Genomic DNA, 20,680 nt, shown 5'->3' with positions numbered 1-20,680 from the left:
TTTTATATTTGTATCTCTCAAGGTAGCAACAGGTTCGAAATAATTGAAGGAGATAGTATTGTTGTTACTGGAATAGTACGAATTCCAACCAATATTGAAAATGAAAAGATATCTGCCAATCTTGCTGAATATGTCGATGATGAAGAAGAAATGAATAGAAAAGATATATATAAAGAATTAAGACTTCGTGGTTATCAATACACCGGCGTATTTCGTGGATTAAAAAGCGCATCCGTTACGGGATCAAACGGTCATATCGCCTGGACATATAATTGGGTAACATTTATGGACAGTATGTTACAAATGAAGATTTTAGGAAAAAATTTGAGAAACCTTTTGGTTCCAACAAAAATCCGCAAGCTGACAATTGATCCAAAATATCACATGCAGTTGATGAAACGTATTCAAGATTACCCAGTTGAAAAAAGACGTAAGTAACACAAGTATGATATAATGCAACCAAAAGCAAATTAATTTTATGATCCAATAAATTAATTTTTTTTACTGTGCTACATTGCAGAATTCTCTATTCGTCATCACAAGTCTCTAGACGTTATAATATCCGGAGGAATAGAAATTTGTGGCATTGTGGCAACACCTATATTTCAACGACAAAAAACAGTTAACACCATTCTTGAAGAATATAAATTTGTTGCTCATCGTGATTTAGAAACTATGTCGTTACAAGATGCAGTAAGGATGTCGGTGCATATTGCACTCGAATGTTACAATATGATAAATGTTAAAATTATCGAATTTGTCGATGACAGTGATAAAGTGACACCAGAAGATTTAAATTCTCCACTTGTAAGTAAAATCTTAAATGATTTACCGCAGATTCGACATCACACTAGACTCGTGACGACTCAAGAGAAATTCCCAAATATCTTTTTGCCCGACAACATTTCTACAACGGAGATTACTAAGTTGTCTAAAGACGAGAATTGTTTAATGATCTTTGGTTTCGATATTTTGACAAAAAAAAGTAAGAAATTATATAAACAGTTGCTATCTTTGTTAATGCCGCAAGGTTTTCTACTGACCCTAGAGAAATCCGGTTCGGTCTACGATTATTCATGTCTAAAAATATATAATTTGGATGTTATACTGGAGAAACAAGTAAATGAAAAAACGCTTTTATTATTAAGAAAAACGCAAAATATTGCGAGAAACCAGCGGATTGTACATGTAAACAATTACGAGTTTACATGGATAGATAAACTGAAATCAATAATGAGTGTGCAAAACGAGACTAGTATAGATACAAGGATCATACTCGTCGCAGAAAAAGATTTCGAATGCGGGCTGCTCGGTCTTATTAATTGTTTGCGAAAAGAACCTGGAGGCGAAATAATTAGAAGCGTATTTATTCAAGATAACAAAGCGCCTGGTTTTTCCTTGCAAGAACCATTGTACATGAAGCAGTTGCAATTGGACCTACCAATCAACGTTATACGTTCCGGTAACGTTTGGGGATCATACAGACATTTTCCATTACCATCGTTGGAACCAAAACTCGTACAAAGTGCTCGTGTTAAACAGCTGGTGCGTTAAAAAAATTTTATTATAAATTTTATTATTCATACAAAATTATTTTCTTAAAAAAATAAAAAAGAACGCCAAGAGTAGACGCGTCCTCCGCGCGTCTAGAGATTTGATACGCCTAACTAGCGCGAATTTGTAGTTGCCAGTAAAATCAAATATAATTATTGTACTTGCAATGTGTCTATATACACTATAATAAAGAGATCTGATGTGTACAATAGTATAATAATAATAATAATGTTTTATTACGTTTTTCTTTTTTTATATTTTTAACTGTCAAACGCTTAATTTTAAAAATATATAAATTGAAATAAGTTGAATATGATTCAATATTTTTGTTATTTATTTTCTTATAATTTATTATACTTATTAAATTATTACTTATTAAATTATTAAATTTATATATATTTCTTTTTCTAAATGTAAAATTTGTCCTTAAAGATTTTTAAAAATAATAATACTTAAATTTTGAAATAAATATTTATTTCTTATATTTATTTTACTTTTTTATAAAATGAATGCAAGAGGATAAATCACAATATAATTACAATGTATGTGTTTTAGTGGGCGTAGACTTGACGTAAGATTCTACTGTGTCTCTTGATAAATAATTATTTATATTTATTTATAACAGGTACAAGGAGATTTGACTACTCTTTGCTGGATGCAATACCATATACCTTCTCACATTAAGCGTGAAGATCTCGTTAATGTAATTTATGCGCCTCTAAATTTTAAAGATATTATGTTGGCTACTGGTAAAATGCAAACTATGGCATTATATTTTGACAATTTATCTGATTTACTCGGCTTGGAATATGTTGGATTCGATATACATGGACAGAGATTAATGGGAATGTCCTTATATGGGTAAAATGATGAATGTCTCTATCAATATTCACTTAATTAAGAAAACTATTCATATTTACTAATATAAATTTAATATTTAATTAAAAATGTATCAGATTAAATTTTATTTATGTGAAAAGTACGTCAGATATAACACAAAATTATATGCTTCTAAAAATTGTTATGTTTAGAGGAATAACGAACATATGCGTGCCCGATAAATATCTTAGTTGGAATGTACCCGACGAATGGACAATGGAAGACGCAGCAACGGTTCCGTGTGTATACAGCACGTGCTATTATGCCTTGTATATCAAGGGTAAAATGAAAAAAGAAGACAAAGTCTTGATCCATTCTGGTACTGGAGGCATTGGCCAAGCTGCGCTCCATTTTGCGCTTCACGAAGGTTGCGAAGTGTTTACGACAGTTGGAACTGTCGAGAAACGGCAATTTATAAGAGAAACGTTTCCCTCTATTCCCGAAGATCATATCGGAAACTCTCGGGATACAAGCTTTGAGCAAATGATTATGCAGCGTACAGGAGGTCGTGGGGTGGATATCGTGTTAAATTCCTTAGCCGAAGAGAAATTGCAAGCATCTGTTCGCTGCTTAGCCAATGGTGGCCGTTTTCTAGAAATTGGAAAATTTGATATGGTTTCTAATAATCCGTTGGACACATCTGCCTTCTCTAAAGGCATCAGTTTCTATGCTATTTTATTAGACAGATTCTTTTTTGAACATTCAGAACGAAAGATAAAAGTGTGGAAAGGAATCGGAGAAAGTTTAAAAAAAGGCATTATTAAACCGCTAAGTAGAACAGTCTTTAAAAGAAATGAGGTAGAAGCTGCATTTAGATATATGGCCACTGGAACACATATTGGCAAAGTACGATCATTTTGAGATATAGAAATAATTAATTATATTAATTATTAAGTCATGTGGAACATTCTTTTAATTTAATTAATGTCGTAAAGATAATAACAAATGTTTAGTTAAATTAATTTTGCTAAATTATGATTTATTGACTTTTTTTTGGAGGTATTATTGATAAAAATATGTTTACATTAATATAATTTATATTAATGAGTAACTTTTCGACATCCTTTTGTTATTATTAAAGAGTAACGTATAGTTTTGTTCGCTCTTATCTTGAATATTACAAATAAATGTTATTCCTTGTAATAACAAAATTAAATCATAAAATGCAATTAAAATTAATAATAAAATATAAAATAATATTAATATCTAAGAAAAGAAAAGATAAAATTTTTGTTTTATTATGTTTTGCTTTATAGTAATATTGTATTTTAATTAACTGATTATTTATAGATAATAATAAAGGTTCAGGAAGAAAATGAGCCTTTGGATGCTCCTCTACTTGCTCACCCGCAATATTATTGTTTGGAACATAAATGTTACGTCATTTTGGGTGGACTAGGCGGTTTTGGTTTAGAATTAGCAAACTGGTTGACTCTTCGAGGTGCAAAAAATCTGGTTTTGACATCACGAACCGAGATTAAAACAGGTTATCAGCAATCAAGAGTAAAGCTATGGAGATCTAACGGTGTGGATGTACAGATCGTTACTGTCGATGATACTTTGAAACATGAAGATTGTGAATCCCTATTAAAATTTGCTGAAGAAAGAGCACCAGTGGATGCCATATTTAATCTTGCAGTTGTTTTAAAAGATTGTATATTTCAAAATCAATCACCTCAAACGTTCGAGGATTCATTCAAATCAAAAGCATGGATGACAAAAAAAATGGACGAATTGTCGAGAAAGATTTGTCTGCAACTTCGACATTTTGTCGTTTTTTCCTCCGTGTCGTGTGGAAGAGGAAACGCAGGCCAGACAAATTATGGGATGGCTAATTCCGTAATGGAGAGAATCTGTGAGAAAAGGATGGAAGAAGGATTGCACGGTTTAGCGATACAATGGGGTGCTGTTGGTGATGTCGGACTCGTGGCAGATAGGCAAGAAGAAAATAAGGAATTGGTTATTGGAGGTACATTGCAACAACGAATATCTTCATGTTTGGAGACATTAGAAGTATTTCTGTTACAAGATCGACCTGTTGTAAGCAGTATGGTTGTTGCTGAAAAAAGTGCAAATATCAGTGGATCAATAAATATTTATGAAACAATTATTCATATCATGGGTAAGCAATTTTTTAAGCAGCTAATATAATAAAAAATCCTGAAGTATTTATAGAAAGTATATCATTAGTATACTATTTTAAAAGATATTACACAGAATAACATAAAAAATTTATTCTTAATTTTTAATTTAATTTGAAATAGGATTGAAAAATGTACACACAATAGCACAAAACATATCTCTGGCCGAGGTGGGTATGGATTCAATGATGGCAGTAGAAATTAAGCAGACATTAGAAAGAGAGTTCGATGTCTTTTTAACGGCGCAAGATATCCGAAATCTAACTTTCGCTAAACTCAAACAAATGACAGATACAGCCGAGCTGAGAACAACGAACGACATAAATAAAATTGATACAAATAATAAGGAAGGTTTGGTCATGCTGATTCGAAAAATAACCAACTCAGACTTTGTTCCAAATATTCTTGTAGAACTTGCTACAAAAAAGGAGGTTGATGGAGACTATGTATTTCTCATACCAGGAATCGAAGGATGTTCAAGCGTATATAAATCCATAGCATCAAGAATTAAATATTCAACAACATGTTTGCAACATAATACACTTAATATTCAAAGTTCAGGTCAAAGTCATTCAGTGATGAAGTTAGCCGCTTATTTACTGCCTGTACGAAGTCGTAAATTATTCAAACTTTTTATTTCAATTTTCATTATTTAATAATGAATTTATATGTATATATATAGATACATATATAAGTAATATCTAACAACAACAAATCTTATTATTATAGCTTATATATACATTAATTCATATTTATTTTCTTAGCACATATTAAAGAAAATAAGAAATCAAAAGAAATTTTTAATAGTGGGTTATTCATTTGGATCCTTAATTGCCATCGAATTAGCAAGGTTATTAGAAGCTAATGATTTCTCAGGACGGTTAATACTGATAGATGGAGCCCCTGATCAAATGAAATTTTGGCTTAATCAATATTTTAGCTGCACACACACATTTCGCAACATGAATTAAAAAATATAATATTACTTTCTGTGTTGGAAATTGTTCGAGATTCCCTTAACGTTGCGCCGTCCGATCAGATGGCAGCATCGATTGGGTAACGACGCTCGATCACCGCGGCAGCTTGCGCCCGCACGGGCGCGCTCATCGCCACCGTCTTCCTCGCGATCGAGGCATTTGTGAAAATGGCCGCGCAGTGATCAGACGCACGATGTGTGCTCTGTGCATCTTGATTGTGACTATACACATTGAAGTGCTCACCGCAGTGATTACAGCTGCTGAGATACTGCATTAACATGTAAAGCGACCACACATCCAGCTCTACTCAGGATACATCAACACGACGACTCAGGCTCACATGTGCGCGAGTGCCGACCGCCACGTGTCTCACCGGCTCACGGGCGAACCACACGAGGAGGGCAATTGATATAATTGTCGCTCGCCTGCAACGATCATACAAAGACTTTTCTTTTATACACCGCTCATCGATTCTCAGGTCAGACTGTAACAATCTCGATACATTAAAGACGGCTCAGACTGTGGTCTGAGTTACACAAAATAAAGTGCATATTCGAGTTAACACCTTCCACGCGCGTCCTTCTCATCCCGCTTCCATTGCCGGGATTAATCAGCGATTTCGCGAACATTTGGTCCTTCGAGCCGGATGCGTGGAACTTACAGTGTAGCTCGGACACATCTCATATGAACAGAGCACGCCCTTCACGACATGCCAACGTAGACATTATCGCGCGCTTTCGCGAGTGAAGGACAGACATTCTCACGCGCGCTCGCGAGTGTTACGAAAACATGCTCACGCGCTCCCGCGAGTGTACATAGACATTTTCACGTGCTCAATACATGACATTGTAGATTCTCGATTCGCGTAGTGTTGTCCTAACGCGTCTCTCGAACGTTCTCGCCTCATGCAGTGTTTCTCATACGTGTCTTGACATTTCTCAGGTTTCTCATCGTGCGCAGCTCAGGGACGGCTCAACATGACGGAACCCGCAAAAGCGGGTACGGGCGGTACGGACACCATGATGCCACAGCTCGAAATATCACCGGCTCGCACATCGGAACGCCAGGTTTCACCCGTGCGCTTGCCCACGGAGCTCATCCTAACTGAACCGACTGGCGGCGGTGCGGAATATTGGCGACACGCTGCCAACTTGTGCAGAGGACATGCCGTTAGAGGAGGTCATCCAAATCTCAATGCATCTCGAAAAAGCGAACAAGGCGTTCCTCAAGGAACACGCCTATTTCGAGGTCTCATGGCCGGCGGCGCTCATCGATCATGAATATTTCTCCAACGACGCCTTCGCCGTGGAGGCGGAGGAGTGCATGACGGCTCGTCGCGCTCTGGCAAAGCTCAAGGGCGCATTGGCGGAAAAGATCGCTCCGACTACGGCTCCTGTAGCGGCTCAGCCCTCACAATCTCAGCAGAGATTGCCGGACATCAACATCCCGTCCTTTAAAGACGTGTACGAGGCATGGCCTACATATCGCGATCTTGAAGGCAGTGATTTATGACAGCCAACGGCTCACAGACGTGGAGAAACTCCACTATCTGCGGCTCTCACTGGAAGGCCCACCTCGATGGCTCATCATGCGGCAGCTCAACCGGCACGCACCAATACATCAGACGGCTCAACGGAGTACCTGTGCGACTGCTGTAACGGCACGCACTTCGTGGTGATATGCCCTAAGTTCAGGGAACTCTCACCCGACGATCGACAAAAATTAGTCATACTACGGAGGCTTTGGGTCAAATGCCTCGGCCGTCACAACGTCCGCTCATACCAGAGCTCACGTAGGTGCAAGAAGTGCGCCCACCGACATCATACGATGCTGCATGAGGCACATCAAAGCGACTATTCCTCGAAGCCAATCACCAGCTCAGCTGCGTCAGCTCAATAGGAAGATGGTGCAATCGTTGCTCACTCATCATTAGCCGCTCATTGCACTCAACATTACTAGCTACGGCCCTGGCTCAGATCAGTTCATCTGTTCATACTCAATGAATATGGCCTCTCATTGATTCAGGTTCAAAACTTGCCTTTGTTTCAGAATCTCTCGTTCGCCAGCTCAACATCACTCGTCATCATTCCGTCATTCTCATCACTGGAATTGGTGGCGGAAAGGCGACGCAAACTCGAGGAATTGCATTGCTTAAGCTCCGCTCACTTCACTCAAGATCGGACGTCATTATTCAAGCTCACATTTTGCAGACGTTAACGAACATCCTGCCATCATTCAACGCTGCACCACAGGAATGGCCGCATCTCACCAAGTTAACCTTGGCTGATCCAGATTTTCTGACACCACGGCCAGTGGATATTATCATTGGAGCGGACTCATATGGGCAGATCATCAAGCCCAACATCATCAAACAAGATACATGGATGCCAATTGCGCAGCTCTCAATTTTTGGATGGCTCGTTCTCGGACCTGTCGACACATCATCATCAGCATCTGCTGCAGTGCATCATGCATCAATTCAGGAGAGGGAAGATGCTCTCGATGAGTTATTGTCGAGATTTTGGACACAGGAAGAAGTGCCTGCGAACAACAATCTTGAGCTTACTCCTGACGAGCAAAGATGTGAAGAACATTTCAAGAGTACTGTCTCACGGAATTCAACAGGTCGATACACAGTTCGACTTCCACTAAAATCATCACCTGATACTCTTGGCGACTCGTATCTCACAGCGCATCGATGTTTGAAAAGCTTACAAAGAAGATTCTCACAAGATGACAACTATCGACGTCTGTATCACCAATTCATGACAGAATATCGAGATCTCAACCACATGAAGAAAGCCTCACCCGTTTCCAGTCAGCAAACGCAATATTATTTGCCACATCACGGAGTGCTCAAACCAGACAATGCAACCACGAAATTACGTGTGGTATTCAACGGCTCGAGCGCATCCACATCAGGCCGCTCACTCAAAGATATCATGCACACAGGAGCCAAGTTGCATTTAGACGTCACCGATGTCTTGCTCTGGATTCGACAATTTCGACACCTAGTTGCCACGGACATCACCAAGATGTATAGACAGATCAACGTGCATGAAGATGACTAAGATTTACAACGGACTCGCTGGATAGATGAACAACTCAATGAAGTGCCATATCACCTAACAACGGTCGATATGTTGATGACAATTCTGGAGGCGACAACACCTTTCAGCATGTAGTAGAATTCAACACTGCTCAACGGACTTGTGCATGGCGGACGGCGTCCCATCAGCAAGGTGGCACGCGACTTATCAAGACGAACTCACTGCGGTTCAAGCAGAAAAGGACCAGGACTCACAAACGACATTGACGATTGCGTAACCAAAGGATTCGGATTACGATGGCTTCCTCAAGAAGATTCATTCACATTCTCAACAAGGATCTCGTTGCACACCGATCATCTCACCAAACGCCTCGCTTGGTCTGAAGTGGCTCAGAAACTCGATCCACTGGGCTTTGTATCACCAGTGGTGATCAAGGCGAAGATGCTCATGCAGGAGCTTTGACTACATGAAGCTCCAATGGGATGAACCACTGCCATCCCAGCTCTCATCACGGTGGCTCATTATCAGAAAAGAACTCACAAGCTGGCCAGCTCTCAATACCTCGGTGGTACAACCAAGGTAGCACCTCTCAAACCACATAGGGCCTCTCGTCAGTGGAATTTCACGGCTTTTCTGATGCTTTTTAATTGGCAATGGCTGCAGTCGTATTTATCACCGTCCACGGCTCAAATGGCGCCTCGATTTCATTGGTGTGCTCCAAAACCAAGGTAGCACCGCTCAATCAGCTCTCCATCCCGAGACTTGAACTCACCGCAGCACTGCTGCTCTCAAGACTCATGCAATACGTTCAAGCCACCTTAAAGTTGAACGTCACAGCAACTCACCTGTGGACGGACTCTGTTGTGACACTCACGTGGATCAAATCTCATGCATCGCGCTGGAAGGATTTCGTGAGAAATCGGGTTTCTCAAATTCAAGAGCTCACTATAAACGCACATTGAAAATACGTACCAGGTACGTCCATCCCAGCCGATTGCGCCTCACGAGGATTAACTACTGCTCAACTCCAAAGTCACTCATTATGGTGGACGGGACCACCGTGGATACTCACCCCTGGAGCTTGGCCATCTCAACCCGCGCTTTCGGACGAGTTGAACTCGCACGAGGCTCGTCCTGGCATTGCGCTACATGCGGCCGCATCTCAACCGGAATATCACTGGGACCTGATATATAGGTACTCAACTCTCAACAAGTTATTGAAAATAACAGCTCTTTGTTTCAGATTCATATCGCTTCTGGGAAAGTGCCGACGCACGCCACTGGATTTGTACTCAGCTTTGGAGGAGGCCAGATTCTTCTGGACTAAGGCTACTCAAGCGGCATACTTTACGCACGAGATCAAGATGCTCACGGTCAACTCGAGACTACCAACTGCTCACGCATTCAGTCGATTGACTGCGTATATATACGCTCAAGGGATCATCCGAGTTGGCGGCCGCCTCAACCAATCAGCACTAGCTCAAGACAGCAAACATCAGGCGATTTTGCCTCGCCACTCCCGGCTCTCAACCTTGATTATTTCACACGCCCATCTGCGTACTCTGCATGGAGGAACACAGCTGACATTGGCTCATGTCAGGCAAAGTTACTGGATCATCGGCGGACGGGCTCCGGTGAAGTCTCATATCTTGCGGTGTGTCGTGTGTGCTCGGCAGAGGGGGATCCGTGCTCATCAACTGATGGGCCAACTACCTCTCTCTCGGGTTACGCCGTCACGTCCGTTTACTCACACAGGAGTTGACTATGCCGGACCGCTCACCATCAAAACATGGAAAGGACGAGGTGCGAAGACATACAAAGGATGGATCTGTGTGTTTGCCTGTTTCTCCACCTCAGCAATTCACCTCGAAGTAGTCAGTGACTACTCAACAGAAGGATTTATCGCAGCCTTCCGAAGATTTTCAGCGAGAAGGGGAATTGCTCAGACCGTATATTCGGACTGCGGGACAACATTCATTGGAGCAGACGCCGCGCTCAAGAAAATGTTCATCCAGAGCTCACAAGAACATCAACGGATCGCTCAAATTCTACAACAGGATTGCACCAGATGGGAGTTCAAACCACCAGGCGCTCCACACATGGGGGGCAAGTGGGAGGCGGTGGTGAAATCCGTCAAGTTTCATCTGAGACGGACTATCGGGGAAACTCTACTCACTACGGAAGAACTCACAACGTTGCTTACTCAAATCGAAGCCATTCTCAACTCACGGCCCTTAGAACCGCTGAGTGACGACCCGGAAGACGTCTCAGCGCTCACACCAGGTCATTTCCTCATTGGAGGTCTACTCACTACCATACCCGAGCCATCTCTGATTGACCTGGCAACCCCACGGCTATCTCGATGGCAACTCATCCAGCAGCGGATTCAACAATTTTGGGCACAATGGTCGGCCCAGTACCTGCAACGCCAGCAGGCGATATCTAAGTGGCATCATCCCAACAACAACGTCAAGGTGGATTCCATCGTGCTGCTCACCGACGAACGCTCTCCACCGTGCAAGTGGCCACTCGCCAGAGTAACAGCTTTGCACCCCGGCAAGGATGGACTCACCAGGGTGGTTACCCTCAAGACGGCCACCACGACACTCACTCGGCCAAGTGCCAAGCTTGCAATTCTACCCATCTCAACAGAATGAAGGATCAAGAGTAAGGAATCATCAACAAGGTTGCTGATGGCGGGCGGAATGTTCGAGATTTCCTTAACGTTGCGCCGTCCGATCAGATGGCAGCATCGATCGGGTAACGACGCTCGATCACCGCGGCAGCTTGCGCCCGCACGGGCGCGCTCATCGCCACCGTCTTCCTCGCGATCGAGGCATTTGTGAAAATGGCCGCGCAGTGATCAGACGCACGATGTGTGCTCTGTGCATCTTGATTGTGACTATACACATTGAAGTGCTCACCGCAGTGATTACAGCTGCTGAGATACTGCATTAACATGTAAAGCGACCACACATCCAGCTCTACTCAGGATACATCAACACGACGACTCAGGCTCACATGTGCGCGAGTGCCGACCGCCACGTGTCTCACCGGCTCACGGGCGACTCACCACACGAGGAGGGCAATTGATATAATTGTCACTCGCCTGCAACGATCATACAAAGACTTTTCTTTTATACACCGCTCATCGATTCTCAGGTCAGACTGTAACAATCTCGATACATTAAAGACGGCTCAGACTGTGGTCTGAGTTACACAAAATAAAGTGCATATTCGAGTTAACACCTTCCACGCGCGTCCTTCTCATCCCGCTTCCATCGCCGGGATTAATCAGCGATTTCGCGAACAGAAATGTACACTGCAGTTAACCAGGAAATGGTTAGTAAATTATGGAAAATGTACTTTGAGTTTTTATTGCAAAAAAAATATATATATTATATATATGATCTCATTTTATTTAAATTTATATAAGGTTAAATAAATTTAAATTCTGGTAAAAATTTTTTTATATAAAAACATTTAAATATATATAATCATATAATGTTATATAAAATATTACATAAAACATGTCCATATATGTCCATTTTATGTCCAACTACGTTTTTTTCTCTTGTATAATCTCTGTTCGTATGTACAAGAAAAATAATAAAGAAAAAAATTAGAAAATAATTAAAAGGATAATTTTTGCATTGTTTTTTACAAAAAAATAAATCTGTGCAAATGTGAAAAAATTGCTCATATATAATCATATTTTATATATACATTATTACATTTATATGTAATTACATATAATTATATATAGGCAAATAAATGAACAATGCAAGAATTACCCTTTTAATTATATTCTAATTCTTTTTTTTATTATTTTTCTTGTACATACAAACAGAGATTATACAAGAAAAAAATAACATATATAGACACACGTGGACATATGTGGACATATTTTATATAATATTTTATACAATATTATATGATTATATATATATATTTAAATGTTTTTATATAAAAAATTTTTTGCCGGGATAAAATAAGATCATACACATAAAATAATGTATAATATCATAACATAAATATTATTCTTTAAGATGTCATATTGTGTGTGTGTGTGTGTGTGTGTGTGTGTGTGTGTGTGTGTGTGTGTGCGCGCGTGTGAGCGTGTGTGCGCGTGTGTGTGCGTGTGTGTGCGCGTGTGTGCGTGTGTGTGCGCGTGTGTGTGTGTGTGTGTGTGTGTGTGTGTGTGTGTGTGTGTGTGTGTGTGTGTGTGTAAAATATATAGATTACTGATTATATACCGTTGAATAAGCAAAATTAATAATAAATTTGCAATAATTGTAATGTTTTTTATTATATCTAAAAAAAAATATAAAAATGATAATTAAATAATAGCAATAATTTTAGAGGTACAAAACGGGTAGACTTCCGAAAACGGCCCCCCTCCGATTTCGATGAAACTTTGTGAAAAGCTTCGTTTTGGGTTAAAATGAAAGCCCTTAAAAAGAATTTTGGCGACTCCTATGATAAAGCCTTTTTTTTAGATAAAATGATAAAAAATATAGGAAAATCTTCGTAATTCTACAGGATGTTAAAAATTGAATATATACTGTTTGTATTTAATGATTTAATATTTTTATTATATACTTACAGCAGAATACATAAATAATATGCTTTGTAATATATTACGCTTTCCACGCGAACTGAGGTTCACGCACACTCCCCCGTGCTTTCGGGGGAGGTGCGGTAGTACCGAAATAGTTCACGCATACACTTTCCACGCGAACCGAGGTTCACGCACACCCCCCCCCCGTGCTTTCGGGGGAGGTGCGGTAGTCCCGAAATAGTTCACGCATACACTTTCCACGCGAACCGAGGTTCACGCACCCCCCCCCTGTGCTTTCGGTGGAGGTGCGGTAGTCCCGAAATAGTTCACGCATACACTTTCCACGCGATCCGAGGTTCACGCACACCCCCCCTCCGTGCTTTCGGGGGAGGTGCGGTAGTCCCGAAATAGTTCACGCATACACTTTCCACGCGAACCGAGGTTCGCGCACACCCCCCCCCGTGCTTTCGGGGGAGGTGCGGTAGTCCCGAAATAGTTCACGCATACACTTTCCACGCGAACCGAGGTTCACGCACACCCCCCCCCGTGCTTTCGGGGGAGGTGCGGTAGTCCCGAAATAGTTCACGCATACACTTTCCACGCGAACCGAGGTTCACGCACACCCCCCCGTGCTTTCGGGGGAGGTGCGGTAGTACCGAAATAGTTCACGCATACACTTTCCACGCGAACCGAGGTTCACGCACACCCCCCCCCCCGTGCTTTCGGGGGAGGTGCGGTAGTCCCGAAATAGTTCACGCATGTACTTTGTAAGGCACACTATGTGTCAAGTTTAAAAAATGTTGAGCTCCCCGCAGGGGGGCGGAACCTACTGCCCCCACGCATACACTTTTCACGCGAAACGAGATGTCACATGGATTCGTGGCGCGCTTTACAAGCTTGTTTATATATATACATACTAGCTTCTGACCTTGATTATTTAAATACAAACAGTATATATTCAATTTATAACATCCTGTAGAATTATGAAAATTTTCCTATATTTTTTACCATTTTATCTAAAAAAAATAGCTTTATCATAGGAGTCGCCAAAATTCTTTTTAAGGGCTTTCATTTTGACCCAAAACGAAGCTTTTCACAAAGTTTCATCGAAATCGGAGGGGGGCCGTTTTCGGAAGTTTATCTTACAAAACATAATAAATGAGTATTAATGATTATGGAAGGGGTTTTAGAAATTAGTAATGAAAAAAAACAAAAATATCAAAAAATTTTGCCAAAATTTTGAAAATTGTACTATTTTATATTGCTGTTGAAATGCAGATAGTGTTTTTAGTTTAGTATACTTCTTATTAATTGCACAAAATGCTAATATATCGTTATTTGTAGCTTTTTTTAGAGCTGGATAAATGTAACACATGGGAAGAGAAATTAGAAATATTCCACACTTACTTTCCGAAAGAGTTAAATGCCTTGACCACTAAAAATCAAAAAATTGGGTGTTCGACAATATACAATCATATAATCGCTATACAGAATTATGATGTATCTTCATTACCACGCCTTAAATCATCTATAACATTGTTGAAACCTACTCTCCCAATGATCTCTTTTACTGAAGAGGATTATGGTTTACATAAGGTAAATCTGATTCGAATAGAAATCTTTAAAATAAGATTCTAATTTTAAAGATAACTTTATAACAAAAAAATTATTTTCACAACACCTCCACGAAAAGTTCGATTTTCCATGCCTGTAAAGAGGGGCGAAAGCGGCCAATTTCACGCCAGGGCGGCATAGCGGGCGGAAAGTAACCACTTTCCTCCTTAGGGAGGAAATTGACCACTTTCATCCCTGTTTAGCGGGAGAAAAGTGATCACTTTCCGCCCTAGAAAGGAAAGTAAGTCCTGACTTGAAATTGACCAGTCTCGCCTCTCTCTAGGCATGGAAGTCAAACTTTCCGTAAAAATATTGTGAAAAATATCGTGTGCACCTCGGGGCGGAAGTTTTTTCAGACTCGTGTGATTTGCCGCCCTCGCCTTCGGTTCGGGCGGCAAACTTCACATTCGTCTGAAAAACGCTACTTTCGCCCCTTGGTGCACAATATACTATTTCAGATTACCGAAGGTAAAGTGCAAATTCATTACGTGGAAGGTACTCACGTCACAATGATAGACAACGTCAAAATTATATCAGCTATTAATGAAGAATGGGTGGAAGAATAATATGTTTATATCTGAATATAATTGCATATACGTATTTTAACATACATATATAAAATATAAAATATATAGTCTATATAATTTGTAATAAACTATAAAATCGGATCTGTAATTTTTATAAGTTGAAATAAAATACAGACAATATATAAATATTTAAAATTTCTGATTCCATAAGTTATTCTAAAGTAAGATACCGAAGACTTAACCAGCTAATTAAAAATGTTTCTTTTAATAACATTTATTTCTAATATGATACTCTTTTGAGATATTTTATATCATCTTACCGTGGCAAAACATTCTATAGATGCATGAAATAATTTATCCACACTCAAAGTAAACTCCTTGGTTTGTCTTTGTAACAGGAACAATATCATCTTCTGTATGTGTATTAGAGCTCTATACCACTGCACATTGTACCTATAAAATTGTATGTGCATAATGAATGACAAATTGAGACAGATCTCTGTTAGTTAACTTCGTGTTTACGCCAACTTATTTTACAATAATATTAATTTATTTTTATTTTGATAAAACAACTCTTAAAATATAAACATTAACATACTCTATTTCATGAAATATTTCTTACGCAGCAGAAAGTACGTGATTATTATGATCCGTTACATTCTGCCCAATATAGTTGGCTATAAACATATACCTCACAGCAGCAAATAGAAATATAAACGAAAACAACAATTTCTCAACATTATTTCCAGATGATGTGATCTGAAAAATCTTAGGAATCAATTTCTCGACACATTTATTGGACAGTATTATTATTAATATGAATAACTTCGGGATAGCTCTCATACATTATTATACAAATTCAAAAACATACTTGAAATAGTTGATGCTCACACAAATCACTCCAGACGTTATTAAGCAAAACATCATTATCTCGAATACGGACAACAAATGCCTAGACAGTCTTCCAAAACAAAAAGCAAAATAGACAGTCTTCCAAAACAAAATATTATTAAACGTATATTGCATGAATATATATTGTCGACGTAAATACAAACTTCATAGCTTGCCGGTGAATGTCGACCGCATAAATTGGTCATCAGAATCTTATTTTTTAGCGTAATTTTTTGTAAAATGTCAATACTCATTGCATGTTTAATACGATAGCTACAAATGTTATGTTGCAATTATATAGCAATTTATCAAATGACAATTCTTCAGCTAAAAACAAACTTTTACCAAAAAATTTTTTATATTATATAAAGATAACACTTTTGTGTATAACTTATTGTATAACAGTCCCAATTGTTATTCGACTGTTATATATATGATATGGTAATTTTTACGTCTATGATTCCTACCTAGCAATTCTAAACATTCCACAGGTATATTGAGCATACGTAATAAGCATTGTAGCTATTGCTACCATTACAGTCGCTCCGATGGAAAAAGCTACGTACGTATATGGAACAAAATCAAATGGAAATACTTCTCTTGATCGACGAAATACTCCGTTATAATGAATAAATGACGTGACCGTTGGTGAGATATATTCATCGGTACATCAATATTAATTAAATTTGACCAAAATTGAACTATAATACTAACAAATAGTCCACCAACTACAAGTGCTGAAAAGCGTAAATAAATTGTCATTTGTAGGGTGTAATATTATAAAATTATTTTATGTATACCGTACACATGTGTGTACGGCATGAAATATCTTTTAATAAAATTAAATTTTATTGCAAAATTCATAGCTATTTCAATTTATAAGCACATTTGCCATTTAATGCAAATACGTGATATTAATGCTTTAATAGGCCCATGCAATAAAATAAATCATATATAAATGTATGTATGTATGAAAGTTATAATATGCTAAAGTCTATTTCACTCCACGTGACAGTTTATTGTTAGATATTAAATCAAAAATATGATTACATGCAAAAATCAATAAACATTGCCTTACCCGTAAACGCAATCGTGTAACGATTAGCGATACAACTATATTTTTTTGCAATAGCATTTTTGTTTTTGTCCTTTAATTCGTTAAGTATATGTTGAAGCTCCATCAATAACTTTTTCACCTGCCAATTTTTATTATATTTTTCTGTATTACTATTGTTGTAAATATTAAAATATTTTTTGCTATGAAAATATATTTAACAGACAAGTTAATCCTATTTAACGGATGCTCTGTAAGCCATTAACTTACAACTTCAATGTTAAAACAAAATGCGTTATATTTTATTATAAATATTGTAAAGAAAGATACAGTAGACAACACTTTGGTAACGAGGTCCGAGGTACATTTTAATACTATTAATGGTGTCAGCTGCAAATAGAAATTTCCGTAAGTATCTGTTATTAATACTATTAAATAATAAGACAATATATCAATTTTTGAAAAAGGTATGTACAGGCAGATATATACTTTATGCATATTTACGTCATATCATTACGATGCATATTTGCATCATATGATCGTTGCGTATATTAATTTCATGATACGATAATGCGCTTTTGCTTATTATTATATCAAAATTTTGATATATATGTAACAGTGCAACACTGTATATCTAAACTGATACACTCTATACGGATGCGCAACAAAATGTCCGTTTTAAAAATTTATCGTTGCCGTTCATCCACGATATGATAGATTCTCTCACTTTAATTACTTCAAATAATGAGAGTAACTATCCGCGCGAAGATTATTTTGACCATTATTTTGTCAAACAAGTTGTTTCAGCTTGTGCACATATCACGATATTATATAACAACAAAATGCGTCAGAGGAAAAGGTGTATGTACAACTAAAAGGGTTACAGTTTATTATTTTAAAAAAACTAAGCAAAATATTAAATTGTTGTTTTCTTTAGAAATAATAGTCCGTAACACTTTTAGCTTTATACCTTGTATTATATACTGTTTATAAGATATACTACAAAAAGGCGTGATATCCGCACAAAATTACTTTTTTTAAAAAAAGGTAAAAAAAGGCGCCAGGTACACGTATAATAGTGTATATGTTGTTACCTAAAAAAAAAGTGGTAGTATTATACCTCGAAAAAACCTAAGTAACAAGTGGTAGATCTTTATAATCTTTGTATCTTAAAAAATCTCGAAAAAACCTAAACAGTAGTATTTTTATTTGTAAAAAATTATTACTCAAGTGATACACATCACAAAATTACGTTACCTCATCAAAAATGAGTTGCGCTTCAAGTGATCTATTATTACAATTACAAAAAAGAAATGATATCTCTTTTTAAATTACAGCGCCAATTACAGAGAACATACACTGAGAAAAAAAATTTGTCAATCCCAAGAAATATTTAGTCCGATACGTTCAACTAAACATTTTAGTTAGTTAACTAAACATTAGTTGAATTAATTAATTCTTGATTAAAGAAACGAAATAAATTGTTGAAACAATTAATATTTAGTTAACTAACTAAAATGTTTAGTTGAACGTATCGAACTAAATATTTTTTGGAATTAACAATTTTTTTTCTCAGTGTATTTTTCGAGATACAAAGATTACGTCTACCACTTGTTACTTAGGTTTTTTCGAGGTATAATATTACCACTGCTTTTCTTTGATTAGAATAAAAGAATGAATCATGAAGAATTACACAGAGGTAACAGTACAAAATACAAATATTTTATTAAAATATTTAAACCCAACAAGGGAATACAAGGTATTTAAATACAAAGTTTATATATGTATTTTAAAAGATTTAATTGCATCGCAAAGAATTACAGAGGTAACAGTACAAAAAATAAAAATATTTTATTAAAATACATAAATTTTTCTTGTCAAAAAACTTGGCGCTGCTAGAGAGAGAAAGAGAGAGAAACCTTTTATCCTATACTTAATCATAAGCCGCATTATTCGAGAGAGAGAGAGACCTTTTACAAATGTAAATATTACTTATTCTATACTTATTCTATACTTTTAATTCTAATCGCTTTAAAAATATAAACTTTATCCTAACTTATCCTATACTTAATCATAAGCCGCATTATTCACCGTCACACACACACACACACACACACACACACACGCACACGCACACGCACACGCACACGCACACGCACACGCACACGCACACGCACACGCACACGCACACGCACACGCACACGCACACGCACACGCACACGCACACGCACACGCACACGCACACGCACACGCACACGCACACGCACACGCACACGCACACGCACACGCACACGCACACGCACACGCACACGCACACGCACACGCACACGCACACGCACACGCACACGCACACGCACACGCACACGCACACGCACACGCACACACACACACACACACACACACACACACACACACACACACACACACAAATCGCCCATATCCACTCGCTCGCACATACACACCAGGCTGACCTAATTTTGAGGTCTAGCAGCGCCAAGTTTTTTGACATAAATAATACAAACAAAATACATAGTGTTTTATTTAAATAAAAAAAAATACATATATAATTACGTATTGCAAGTTGTATATTTTTCTTTAATTGTAATTAAAAAAACTGTTTTTCTATCAAAAAAACTAAAATAAATTTAACATCATGATATATAATATGTGTATACAATTAAAATTGGAAATTTACTTTTTCATAAAAATTCATTTATCATCCTCTGACGCATTTTGTTGTTATATAATATCGTGATATGTGCACAAGCTGAAACAACTTGTATGACAAAATAATGGTCAAAATAATCTTCGCGCGGATAGTTACTCTCATTATCTGAAGTAATTAAAGTGAGAGAATCTATCATATCGTGGATGAACGGCAACGATAAATTTTTAAAACGGACATTTTGTTGCGCTTCCGTATAGAGTGTATCAGTTTAGATATACAGTGTTGCACTGTTACATATATATCAAAATTTTGATATAATAATAAGCAAAAGCGCATTATCGTATCATGAAATTAATATACGCAACGATCATATGATGCAAATATGCATCCTAATAATATGACGTAAATATGCATAAAGTATATATCTGCCTGTACATACCTTTTTCAAAAATTGATATATTGTCTTATTATTTAATAGTATTAATAACAGATACTTACGCAAATTTCTATTTGCAGTTGACACCATTAATAGTATTAAAATGTACCTCGGACCTTGTTACCAAAGTGTTGTCTACTGTATCTTTTTTTACAATATTTATAATAAAATATAACGCATTTCGTTTTAACATTGAAGTTGTAAGTTAATGGCTTACAGAGCATCCGTTAAATAGGATTAACTTGTCTGTTAAATATATTTTCATAGCAAAAAATATTTTAATATTTACAACAATAGTAATACAGAAAAATATAATAAAAATTGGCAG

At 37.7% G+C, this 20,680-nt stretch overlaps 1 protein-coding gene across 1 annotated transcript; it reads left to right on the top strand.

The window, feature by feature from the left end:
- LOC143896028 (fatty acid synthase-like) lies at positions 1-16,513 on the top strand (the record flags this gene model as incomplete). Its single annotated transcript, XM_077403579.1, is given in 10 exon segments — positions 1-430; positions 521-1,545; positions 2,180-2,415; positions 2,586-3,279; positions 3,724-4,555; positions 4,698-5,179; positions 5,339-5,527; positions 5,530-5,595; positions 14,507-14,758; positions 15,235-16,513. Coding segments are annotated over 10 exon segments (4,314 nt in total), but the record flags the coding sequence as incomplete, so codon positions are not given.
- Between the last annotated feature and the right edge of the window lie 4,167 nt (positions 16,514-20,680).

Source organism: Temnothorax americanus, unplaced genomic scaffold (genome assembly GCF_048541705.1).
Source record: "Temnothorax americanus isolate GAGA-0224 unplaced genomic scaffold, ASM4854170v1 Scaffold174, whole genome shotgun sequence".
Classification (NCBI taxonomy): Eukaryota; Metazoa; Arthropoda; class Insecta; order Hymenoptera; family Formicidae; genus Temnothorax; species Temnothorax americanus.
The sequence above is the reverse complement of the archived record's forward strand: the minus strand, read 5'-3'. Positions and strand labels throughout refer to the sequence as shown.